This window comes from Rhineura floridana, chromosome 5, assembly GCF_030035675.1.
Source record: "Rhineura floridana isolate rRhiFlo1 chromosome 5, rRhiFlo1.hap2, whole genome shotgun sequence".
NCBI lineage: Eukaryota > Metazoa > Chordata > Lepidosauria > Squamata > Rhineuridae > Rhineura > Rhineura floridana.
The window spans coordinates 2790545-2803359 of record NC_084484.1 but is presented as its reverse complement, the minus strand read 5'-3'; the positions used below and the strand labels follow the sequence as shown (position 1 = coordinate 2803359).

Sequence of the window (12815 nt, the reverse complement as noted above, 5' to 3'; positions counted from 1 at the left end):
AGGTCACCCTCCAGATGGGAGGAGAACCCTCCCCATTCACTTTCTGCCCAGCTCCACTGCAGCACTTTGCTCAGGGATCTCTGAGAGAGTTGGCAACTCCCTTTTTTCTCTTTTCTCTTTCTTTTGGTCAGATCTACGGCCTGAGGGTTGCAACCATTAAAAAAAAACAAATCTTGTGCTTCCAACAAGCAACAGAGGCCCAAGTGGGGAAATAAGGTCAATGAACTCCCATGCTGTCAGTGATTGGGCCCGGGACTTACAGGAAGGCTCCCTTAGCCCAGGTGAGGCTTTTGGCTGTCATGGGGGATGTGGGCTCCCCAAATAACCCCATCACCCCTATGCTGTAGCACAACTGAGGATGCCCTGGAGCCTCCCACCAGACATTATTCCAACAAGTGTTAGACAGGTTTGACACACTGGAAGTGGACTTGTTTGTGAGCCTAGACAGTCAGAAGGCAAGCAGGTTCTTCTCCCACTTCCAGACTCCGTGGGTGATGGAAGGGGATGTCCTAGTGTCAGTGTGGCCTTGAAGGCTTCTCTCTGCTTTTCCTCCCACAGAAGTCTTGCAGAGAACCCTCAGGAAGGTCTGGAGAAGGTATGAGTCATTCTAGTTGCCCCTTCTGGTTTCAAAGAGTGTGGTTTGGAGACCTGGCTTCCATGTCTCTAGAGTACTGCTGGACCAGGTGAAGGAAACTGCTAAGTCAGGGAGAGGTGCTACATCCAGATTTAGACTGGCTGCAACTTCATACTTCGACAACACTTGAGAGATTTTTGTTTTAGTAACCAGGTGGTGATGAACATTTTGGCATCAAGGAGGCCATCAACCCAAAGGATTTATGTCACCTAGCATGCCTTCCCCCCTCTAGGATGAACACCTTAATGTGGTGAGGGGGTTTGAGAATGTTGCAGAAACTGAGAACAATGCCGTCAGGAGTCTAGAACAAGAGGCTAAACTTCTAGCAGGGTCACCCAAGGCAGAATGGTCAAAGCTGAGACACCAGACTAAGATGCATCCAAACTCAGAGGAAGGCAATGGTAAACTGGTTTTTAAATGAAATAGGAACACTATGTAGTCCTATTTCCTAGCAAAGTATATATGCAACTGCGGATTTTGAGAATAACCAGTCCCACACCTTCTCTCAGACATACTAGTTAATCAAATAACTAAACTGAGACAATCTTCTTAGGTCAAAGGAATAAAAGAATATTTACTCACGACATTCATATGTTTAAAAAAACATAGGCTCTAGCTTAGACAGAAATAATCTGTAGTCTCAGTCCATTTTTGGTCATTGGTGAGGATGCTCCTGGAAGGAACATCTGCCTGCTCCCTCTGCTAGAGGTTAATAGAGAATATGCAAAAAGGATCAATATCCCCAGACAAAGGAGGAAGAAGGTAAATAATCCCACCTTTTAAGGAAGTTACATCATGGTAAACACATAGAGATAACCCCAATACTAGTTAGAGGGAACATCTCCCTATTAAAGGGGGGGCATGCAAGCTTGCTTATTCCAACATAAACCACCTCTGAATACCTCTTACCACGAAAACCCTTTGAACAGAGTATCCAAAATGCAACAAGATAGTGCTGGAAGATGAGACCCCCAGGTTAGAAGGCACTCACTGAGCTACTGGGGAAGAAGAATGGACAAGTATGAGTAGCGCTGTGACTAATGACGCAGCTGGGTCAAAGCCGAAAGGAAGCCCAGAGGCTGATGCGCACAGAGGCAAAAGGAGAGTCTGGAGTTGCACAACGCACACAAAAGGAACACGGAATGTGAGAAGCATGAACCAGGGAAAGTTAGAAATTGTCAAGCAAGAAATGGAGCGTATCAACATTACAATACTTGGCGTGAGTGAATTAAAATGGACTGGAGTGGGACATTTTCAATCAGGCTACTACAGAATATTTTATGCAGGAAATGAGAAATTAAGAAGAAATGGAGTTGCTTTGGTAGTTAGAAGTGATGTAGCAAAAGCAATTAGGAGCTACAACGCAAGGTCTGAGCGAGTGATATCAATGAGGTTAAACGGAAAACCTATTAATATAACCATCCAAGTCTATGCTCCAACAGCAAATGCAGAAGAAGAGGAATTGGAGAGATTTTACACAGAAGTACAGGAAGAAATTGATCACACACCAAAACAAGATGTGCTAATCATGGGGGCCTGGAATGCAAAAGTAGGGAACAGAGAAGAATTAGGAATTGTGGGGAAATGGGGCTTAGGAGACAGAAATGAAGCAGGAGAAAGACATTGAATTCTGTGAAGTCAATAATTTGTTGCTTGCAAACACATTTTTTGAGCAACCGAAAAGGCAACTGTACACGTGGACATCACCAAATGGTCAATACAGGAATCAAATTGATTATGTAATTGGTAACAGAAGATGGAGAAGTTCCATATTTTCTATGAAAATAAGACCAGGAGCAGGCTGCGGTACAGATCATGAACTGGTAATATCAAAAAGCTAAAGAACAACGACGCAATCATAATGCTGAAATATAATTTAAATAACATCCCAGAAGAATATAAAGATCAAATAAGGAACAGATTTGAGGCTTTTAACTTAGTTGACAGAGAACCAGAAGAACGATGCAGTGAAGTCAGACATTATCAGGGAAGAATGCAAATAGACAACACCTCTAGTTAAGAAGAGAGAAAGACCTCAATGGGTGACTGAAGAAACTCTTGAAATGGTGAAAGAGAGAAGGAAAGCAAAAGCAAAAGGAGACAGAAACACGGTTAGAATCCTAAATTCCTAAATGCAACAATACAGCATCTAGTGGGTAGGGACAAAGAGAAATAGTTCTTGTATAGAAATAGAAGAGGACGACAACAGGTAGAACAAGAGCTCTATTCCAAAAGATTAGAGAAATTAAAGAGAAATTTAAACCAAGAGTAAGGACGTTGAATAATCAACGGGAACACACTGACTGACAGAGACAAAATAAAAGGAAGATGGAAGCAAAACACTGAAGAACACTATAAAAGAGAAGCCAGGATGACAGATTCATTCATGGAGGAACCGTATGATGAAGAACCAGAAATTTTAGAATGTGGGGTGAAAGCTGCTCTTAAAATACTTGGAAGAAACAAATCACCAGGAATAGATGGTATACCAATAGAGTTGCTACAAGCTACTGAGACTGAATCTGTCCAAATTTTGATAAAAATTTGTCAAGAGATATGGAAAACTAAGCAATGGCCCACAGACTGGAAGCGTTCAATATACATCCCTGTTCCAAAGAAAGGGGATCCCAGGGAATGCAGTAATTACCAAACTACAGTAGGGCCCCACTTTACAGTGCTTCGCTTTACGGGGCTTCACTAATGCAGCTGTCTCAGTTAGATGCAATTAGACTAAAGCCCCACTCATACGGAGCTTGTTCCGCTTTTCTGACGGTTTTTGGGTGTTGTGTGCCATTCTGTTCAATGAGTTCCGCTTTACAGTGGTTTTCGCTTTACAGCCGGGGTCTGGAACGTAACCTACCATATGAGTGGGGCCCTACTGTATTGCCTTAATATCCCATGCAAGTAAAGTAATGCTCAAGATTCTACAACAGAGGCTCTTACCATATATGAAGCAAGAAATGCCAGATGTCCAACCTGGATTTAGAAAGGGAAGAGGCACCAGAGATCATATTGCAAACATACGTTGGATAATGGAACGGAGCAAGGAATTTCAGAAGAAAATCGCCCTGTGCTTTATAGATTACAGCAAAGCCTTTGGCTGCGTAGATCATGAAAAACTATGGAATGCTGTAAAAGAAATGGGGGTGGCACAGCATCTGATTGTCCTGATGCGCAACCTATATTCTGGACAAGAGGCTATTGTAAGGACAAAATATGGAGAAACCTACTGGTTCACAATCAAAAAGGGTGTGAGTTAGGGATGCATTTTATCACCTTATTTGTTTAATCTATATGCAGAAAGTGGGATTGGACCAAGATGAAGGAGGTGTGAAAACTGGAGGGAGAAATATCAATAATTTAAGATATGAAGACGATACCATACTACTAGCAGAAACCAGTAATGATTTGAAATGAATGCTGATGAAAGTTAAATCATTGTGCTGAATCACTGCCTGACCGCGATAATGGACTGGATGAGAGCTAATAAACTGAGACTCAATCCAGACAAGACTGAGACACTGTTGGTGAATGCCTTCCCTGCCCAGATGGTGGATGCTTACCCTGTTCTAGATGGGGTTACACTCCCCTTGAAGGAACAGGTTCGTAGTCTTGGGGTTCTTTTCGATCCTTCCTTGTCTCTGGAGGCGCAAGTGGCCACAGTGGCAAGGAATGCATTCTATCACCTTCGGTTGGTAGCCCAGCTACGCCCCTATCTGGACAGGGATGACCTCGCCTCAGTTGTTCATGCTCTGGTAACTTCTAGGTTGGATTACTGTAATGCGCTCTACGTAGGGCTGCCCTTGAAGACAGTTCGGAAGCTTCAGCTAGTGCAAAACGCAGCAGCCAGACTGCTGACGAGGACCAGCCGGTCAGCGCATATAACACCTGTTCTGGCCCGTTTGCACTGGCTACCTATTTGCTTCCAAGCCAGATTCAAGGTGCTGGCTTTGACCTATAAAGCCTTACACGGCGTGGGACCGCAGTATCTTGTGGAACGCCTCTCCCGCTATGAACCGACCCGGTCACTTCGCTCAGCGTCTAAGGCCCTCCTCTGGGTACCAACCCATCGGGAAGCCCGGAGGACAGTTACTCGATCTAGGGCCTTTTCTGTAGTGGCCCCCGAATTGTGGAATAGCCTCCCCGAAGAAATACGCCTGGCGCCGACGCTTCTATCTTTTCGGCGCCAGGTTAAGACCTGGCTATGCTCCCAGGCATTTTAAAGCGTTTAATGTTACAATTTTAAATCTCTTTGTTTCAGTTTATTTATTGTGATATTTTGTATTTCTATACTTTTAATCTTTTGTACACCGCCCAGAGAGCTATTCGCTATGGGCGGTTTAAAAATGAAATGAAATAAATAAATAAAGAGGAAAGCACAAAAGCAGGTCTACAGCTGAACATCAAAAAGACTAAAGTAACCACAACAGAGGATTTATGTAACTTTAAAGATGACAATGAGGACCTTGAACTTGTCAAGGATTATCAATACCTTGGCACAGTCATTAACCAAATAAAGACGATAGTCAAGAAATTAGAAGAAGGCTAGCGACTAGGAAGGGCAGCTATGAGAAAACTAGAAAAGGTCCTCAAATGCAAAGATGTATCACTGAACAGTAACATTAGGATCATTCAGACCATGGTATTCCTGATCTCTATATATGGATGTGAAAGTTGGACAGTGAAAAAAGTAGATGAGAGAAAAATCAACTCATTTGAAATGTGTTGGAGGAGTGCTTTGCGCATACCATGGACCGCGAAAAAGACCAATAATTGGGTGTTAGTTCTAATTTGTTCTATCATTAGAAGCTAAAAGATGAAACTGAGGTTATCATACTTTGGACACATAATGAGAAGACATGATTCACTAGAAAAGATAATGCTGGGAAAAACAGAAGGGAGTAGAAAAAGAGGAAGGCCAAACAAGAGATGGATTGATTCCATAAAGGAACCCACAGACCTGAACTTACAAGATCTGAACAGGGTAGTTCATGACAGATGCTTTTGGAGGTCGCTGATTCATAGGGTTGCCATAAGACGTAATCAACTTGAAGGCACATAACAGCAAAAGCATGCCTTCGTTGGGTGGTGTAGAAGAAAGGAGGATGATCCTTTTTCTGCTAGCGTCTCAGTAATTCTTGCCTTCCTCAGACTTGCATTGACTAAGGGCTTCACCTGAATACCTTTAAAACGTCAGGTGACAGCTCTGGGATTCATCTTACCTAAAGCATCAAGCTCACCCCATGGTGAAGTGTTTTCTAGGCGGAGTCCAGTGCTCCATCGACCTCCTATTTCACCACAAGGAGATGGGAGGACGGCCTGTTCTGGATGGGGTTGCTGTTTGCTTGAAGGAGCAGGTCCACAGCCTGGGGGTACTCCTTGAACCAGTACTGTCATTGGAGGTTCACGTGGCCTCAGTGGCTGAATGCCTTTTCCCATCTCTGACTGGTTTGCCAGTTTTGGCCCCTTTTGGACAGAGAAGGCCATAGTACTCCATGTTCTGGTAACTTCCAGACTGGATTATTCCAATGTGCTCTACGTGGAGCTGCCCTTGAAGATAACTCAGAAACTTCAACTGGTCCAGAATGCAGCAGCCAGATTACTGGTGGGGGTTCCTTCAGAACTCATATAATCTTAATTTTAAAACAGCTGTATTGGTCGCCAGTTCATTCCTGGGCCAATTCATGGTGCTCATGCTAGTGTTTTAAAGCCATAAATGACTTGGGTCCTAAATATCTGAAAGATCGCCTCCTTTCCTTTAGACCCTCTCAAGCGTTGAGATCAGCAGAGGGGGCCTTTTTGGTGGTTCCACCACTCTTGGAAGCTCAGGGGATGGTGGCCTGGGAAAGGGCATTTGTGTGGCAGCCCATAAGCTGTGGAACTCCCTCCCCACCAAGGTGCATCTGTCAACTTCATTGTACAACTTTTGGCGAATACTGAAATACACCTCTTTACCCTAGCCTTTGACACCTGAGGTGTTTATTTTTAGGACCCACCCTATTTTCTGTTATGTTGTTTAGGCTATTTTTAGCTCTTTTAATTATCTGTTTTAAAATTGTTACCATCCATGCTGGGACCTCTGGATAATTCTTTTTAAAAAATTGTTGGATGTGAGACACCCAGTGTGTACCTACATCAATTGCACTAGGGAATTCCAAAAGACTAGGTTTTTTATTAGTTTCGTTTCAGCCCAGCATGCTGGGGAGGGAGGTCTCTGGCAACACTCTCTTGTTGGATAAAGTTCTGCATTGCTAGATGTTACAAGGAGGCTGCTGTCCCCAGAGAGGATCATTGCTCACTCCACCAGGAGTGCTTCTGCCTGGGACCAAACCCCGTTGGGAGACATACAGAGCAGCAATCTGATCATTTGCTTCCACCTTCTCCATTATAAGCTTGACACTTATGCTTCATAAAAGCAGCAGGTGCCTGGACATAGGGCTTTTTTGCCCTTCTCTACAGTGGGGTCCCAGTCAGCTCGGAATTGCTATGGTATATCCCATCCAAGGATTCTCCCCTCGACTGCAGGAAAATAGAACATTGGACTTGCTGTGATAATTTATTTTCTGCAGGGGATAGAGGGATTCTGGTCTACCCACTCTGTCAGTCATTTGGTTTTGGCTTCCAACTCTCTCCAGGAGGGAGGGTGTCCTTCTGTCCTTCTCATCTCTGCTTTCTTGTTTCAGCCCCAATCTGGGGCCACTGCTAGGAGTTATCACCAGAGTTGCCATGTTGTTTGTTTTTGGTTCCAGTTATTCTGGCTAGGGCATCTGCTAACTGAGGAAAGTTGCCCTGCCACCTGGAGGGTAATCTTTACCTCATGTTCCTGCCCAGTAGAGCAAGTGTGTGTGTGTGGGGGGGACTCATCCAAGGATACCTTCCATCTCCTGCAGAAAATGAACGTATTGTAAATCTGAAGTTCTGTTTAGGAGTCTCAAAAGTACACAAAATAAAACTGGTTGTCCTTGAAAAAAACTTACTGATCCTCTAACTTCATATTAGCCCCAAAGCCGTCTATGTAACAACTGAGTTCTCTGATATTTATAATTTAAATGTTTAATTTCTCAAACTATTATCCTTTAACACACTTTTAAATAGTCAATGTTATAAAGAGGATGGCAGTTCAAAAAATCCTGACTGCCCTGTTTGTAGCAAATCCCTAAATAAGCTGGCTCAGCCTCTGCCAATGGCACATTGTGCCAACTCCCGACTAGTCTGCAAGATTTCAGGAGATGTGATGAATGAAAATAATCCTCCCATGATGCTTCCAAATGGATATGTCTATGGATACAATGTAAGTGCTTGTTATAGAGTAATACAATGTATTGTGATGTGTAACTTCTTAAATTGGCACTAAATTGGTTTGGAAACGAATTTACTGAATCTTCCACCATAAACTTCTGTAAGCTTTAGCTTTTTGCTAAAGGCCTGGATGAATTCTACAAAAGACCTTTAGAAATCATTTAAGCCTTGAATAGAATTCAGCGAAGGACAAACCTATAGATGTTTATCATTGCAGGCTACTTGTAAGAAGTGCAATATGCTCCTGATGAAGGAATTTCTTAATTATGAATAAAACGTCATAAACCATTTGGGCACTTTGAGAACTTGTTCTCTGCATTCCCCCCCCCCCCATCAGGTGCCTTCCCTTCTGTTTTTGGTTTTGAGCACAGTAATGGACAATGAGGACCAATAAATAAAGACTTAAGACGGAGGTGCTGTTAGTGGATGGTTTGTTTACCCAACTGAGTGGTGTTCATGTTCTAGAAGTGGTTGCACTCGCCTTAAGGGATCAGGTGTTCAGTTTTGGGCTGCTCTTGCACTGCTGTAAGAGGCTTCAGTGGCTTGGAGTACCTTTTATTAGCTTAGACGTGTATTTTATACTGCAGACAGTTGTGGAATGCCCTCCATAGAGAAGCTTGTCTGATGCCTGCATTGTGAAGCCTTTTTATTTTCCCATACTTTTTAATCTTAAAATAGTTTTTTGCTTTTTAGATCCTTATGCTAATTTTAATTTGCTGCTGATTTTTACTTTGGTTTTGTGTTGCAAGTTTTATTTTGTTAATCATATGTCACTTACTTGGTTTAAAGTTTTTACTGTAAACCACCTAGAGAATCCTCATTATTGGGCAGAATATAAATATTGTAAATAAAACAATAATAGGATTACAGAAAGGCTGGACAGACATTGGCCAGTGTGTGCTTTTGGCATAGAACACTGTGGAGTCCTGGATTAATGATGCATACCATCCTTGCCAGCTCTTAAAACTCTAGAGTTAACTTTAAGATAACAGAAGCTGAATAATGGATACTTTATTTCAGTTTGGTTCTGTCTTAATTGATCTATCTTCTTTTTGTTCCAGTCTTTGCTTTCTGTTCGTCAAGATGACAAAGTAGTTTGCCCAAGAACCAAAGAAGTCTTCAACTTCTCACAAGCTGAGAAGGTCTACATTATGTAACCCCCTTGTACATGCAATGAAGTGCTGCTGGAATTTGACACAATATATTTTGGCATGACCTGTAGAGAGAGATCTTGAGTGTAGCTAAGAGCAGGGGGTGGGGATCAGATTTGTTGGTGGCATTTTTTATTGCGACCAAAGATCCATGAACAACAATATACACTTAGAAAGTGGGAATGTATGACTAAAAAGTTGTACTTAAAGAGAACAAATATTGAATGTTTGGATTTTGTTACAGTAATTGGATGTTTCTCAAATACTCATCCAGCAAAAGCTCACTCAAAAATGGACAGTTTCACTTGAGGGGGAAAAAGTTACAATGAATCTCAAAGGGCCATTTTGCACTTCCATACCTGTTTTCAGCATCACCAATATGTGCTCATATGTGGAAGGGCATATTATTTGAAAGGGCCAAATATGCAAATCTGTGATTCATGCACCAGGAAACTGGGGCCAGTCACAGCCTCTGAATGTGTTGACCTTGTGGCCTCAAGTGTGTGCGCATGGGCACACATGTGGATCTCCCTTTCAAATGTGGTTGTCAGCATGAGACCCATAGACTGGAAATGCATTTGCAATGTCAAAAGTGTGATATAGACCTGTGTGCTTCCTTTTTCTGTGTTAGCAATTGGCTAAGCCCTTTTGTTTGATATCCTCTTACACTCTGCCTTTTAAATGATCATAATAGGGCCGCAATAGATGCTTGACAACACTCTGATCAATTAGGAGTTCCTATGAAGAGAACTGTAAGGGTTTATTTTCCAAAAACCCTCCACTCTTTGACTACCTTGGGAAGATTACATAAATACCAAGTAACTGAGAACATTACAGGCACAATGCACTGCTTGTATGTCTGTCCTTCCAGTTGACCATAGTGTTAAAATTCTTCATTTATTAGTTATGTCCATAGGATTCAGTATCAAACCATTAGTGCTACTGCCTTATTTCTTGCTTTGAGAATGTACTCACATGAAAATCAGCTGGTAACTTTAAGCGTCAGGCAAATGTTGAAGATGCCTTGCAGGATAATTATGTAATTTAGGGTATTCATTTCACCAGAGATTAGTTCAATTTTAACAGCTACAAATCGCATCCTATCACTCTCCAAATAAAAACCATTGTAGTTGAAACCTTATGGTAGAAGTTTGTATTTAGCATTTATTTTTGCATGTTGATGTTGATTTGCTAATAAAGACTATAAACATAAGCCTTATTTATAATTGTTTGTTTCTTAGTTAACAGTCAAATGTTACATTGTTCTTAAAACTGGGGATTTGAAGGAGGTGTTAACCTTCACTACTAAAACACTGGTCAACATTAATTTTATTGCCAATGATGTTTGATCGATTTTAGGGTAACTTTGTGTCGCTGATTCCGAATATGGCATCGGTTTTACTAGATTGGCTCTAAGTTTTGAGATAATGGATGCCCCCATTGAAAAACATAACAAATTCAAAAAAATTAATGGTCAGGCATAGCCTACCTACAAATGACATGGAAACTGTCTCAAATCATACAAAAGTAAACACATGAAATACGTAATGGCGTTGTATTCAGTACAATAACATTAAAACAAAGTAAGCTGATTCAGATAATCACAATTAATGCATAGAAAAACGCTGTGTGTACAATTTTCTTTCATGTGGGGCATCAGGACAATCACGTTGGAGGCTCCAGCAGTAGTCTGCCATCATGTGTCTGTCCCATCTGCCTTGATACCTTTCCTTCATCACCTTTATATGCTGATGGAACCTCTCCCCTTGTTCCTCACTAAAATCACCAAGATTATCCGGAAATCTGTCTAAGTGGCTATGGAGATAGTGTACCTTTATGCTCATATTAGTACCCAAATGTTTAAAGTTAGTGAGCATGTTTTGCACCAATTCTTCATAATTGTCTGCTTTGTGGTTACCCAAGAAGTTCTTGACAACTGAGACAACTGGTCGCCTCATCTCAAAAAGTTCTGGTCGCCTCATCTCAAAAAGGGTATTATAGAGTTGGAAAAGGTTCAGAAGAGGGCAACCAGAATGATCAAGGGGATGGAGCGACTCCCTTACGAGGAAAGGTTGCAGCATTTGGGGCTTTTTAGTTTAGAGAAAAGGCGGGTCAGAGGAGACATGATAGAAGTGTATAAAATTATGCATGGCATTGAGAAAGTGGATAGAGAAAAGTTCTCTCATAATACTAGAACTCGTGGACATTCAAAGAAGCTGAATGTTGGAAGATTCAGGACAGACAAAAGGAAGTACTTCTTTACTCAGTGCATAGTTAAACTATGGAATTTGCTCCCACAAGATGCAGTAATGGCCACCAGCTTGGATGGCTTTAAAAGAAGATTAGACAAATTCATGGAGGACAGGGCTATCAATGGCTACGAGCCATGATGGCTGTGCTCTGCCAGCCTAGTCAGAGGCAGCATGCTTCTGAAAACCAGTTGCCGGAAGCCTCAGGAGGGGAGAGTGTTCTTGCACTCGGGTCCTGCTTGCGGGCTTCCCCCAGGCACCTGGTTGGCCACTGTGAGAACAGGATGCTGGACTAGATGGGCCACTGGCCTGATCCAGCAGGCTCTTCTTATGTTCTAATGTTCTTAACTGCACCAGGCAGAAGCTTCAACATCATTCATATTTATTTATTTATTTCATTAAACTTATAGACCGCCCCATAGCCGAAGCTCTCTGGGCGGTTCACAAGAACAAGAAAACATCAAAAATACAATAAACATGTAACAATATAAAACACATTAAAATTTAAAATGTTAAAAAGATTAAAACAATGTCAGTGAAATTCAAATCATTGATGAGTTTATGAATTTTAGGACCATCAAAGATTCCTGCTTTTAGTTCTTCCATAGTCAGTCCAAGGAACGATCTACAAATATATTTGAAGCAATCACCATCTTTGTCCAAGGCCTTAACAAATTGCTTCATCAGTCCAAGCTTGATATGGAGTGGTGGGAGAATGATTTTTTCTCTGTCAACCAATGGCTTGTTAATGATGTTCGCTGCATCTACAGTCATATGTTCCCTTGAAGCCCATGCCACTTTTTCCAATGATCTCGCTTTGCCCTACTATCCGACAAGCAGATGAAACAAGGGTACTTCATGTATCCACTTTGCTGCCCAAGCAAGAAGTTCACCATCTTTAGATCAACACAAATAGACCACTGGTGCTCATGATAGCAGAGCTTCTGCAAGACCATTTTGATATTTTCATATTCTTCTTTAAGTTTTGTTGAGTGAGCAATTGGAAGAGATGCATAGCGGTTACCATTGTGCAATAAAACACATTTCAAGCTTCTGGTGGAGCTGTCTATAAAAAACCGCCAATCTTCTGGTCGATATTCCGGTAGTCCCATTTGGAGAAGAAGTCCAGGAATGTTATTGCAGTATACAAGTTCTTCATCTTGGCTGAAGTATGGAAGAAGTCCCTCCTCTCTTGTCCGATAAGCTGTTATGTTGGCTTCCGGCTGTAGACAGTTCTTTTCCATTAGCCTGGATGCTAAAAGTTCAGATGCTTGCTTTGACAGACAGGTCTCGTATCAGATCATTGAGTTCCTTTTGGGAGAACTGCTCAGGTGTTGAAAAGCTTTCTTCATATCCACTTCCAGGGCTACCACCTGTGCTACACTCCACGTCCAGCATTTCTTCAACATCTGACAATGGAAGGTCAGGCAGTGAGGTAAACACTGGTATGGGAACATCTTCGCTGTGTGACACAGGTTGCCT

General features: G+C 42.0%; 1 protein-coding gene across 2 annotated transcripts in view; it reads left to right on the top strand.

Moving 5' to 3' along the window:
- MAEA (macrophage erythroblast attacher, E3 ubiquitin ligase) overlaps positions 1 to 10303 on the top strand; it is a 59070-nt gene extending 48767 nt beyond the window's left edge. For both annotated transcript variants that reach the window (XM_061629832.1, XM_061629834.1), the window contains exons 8-9: positions 7730 to 7925; positions 8995 to 10303. In XM_061629832.1, coding sequence (XP_061485816.1) covers positions 7730 to 7925; positions 8995 to 9090 — 292 coding nt within the window. In that variant the 3' untranslated portion in view covers positions 9091 to 10303. The remainder of the gene's footprint in view (positions 1 to 7729; positions 7926 to 8994) is intronic.
- Positions 10304 to 12815: the final 2512 nt, after the last annotated feature.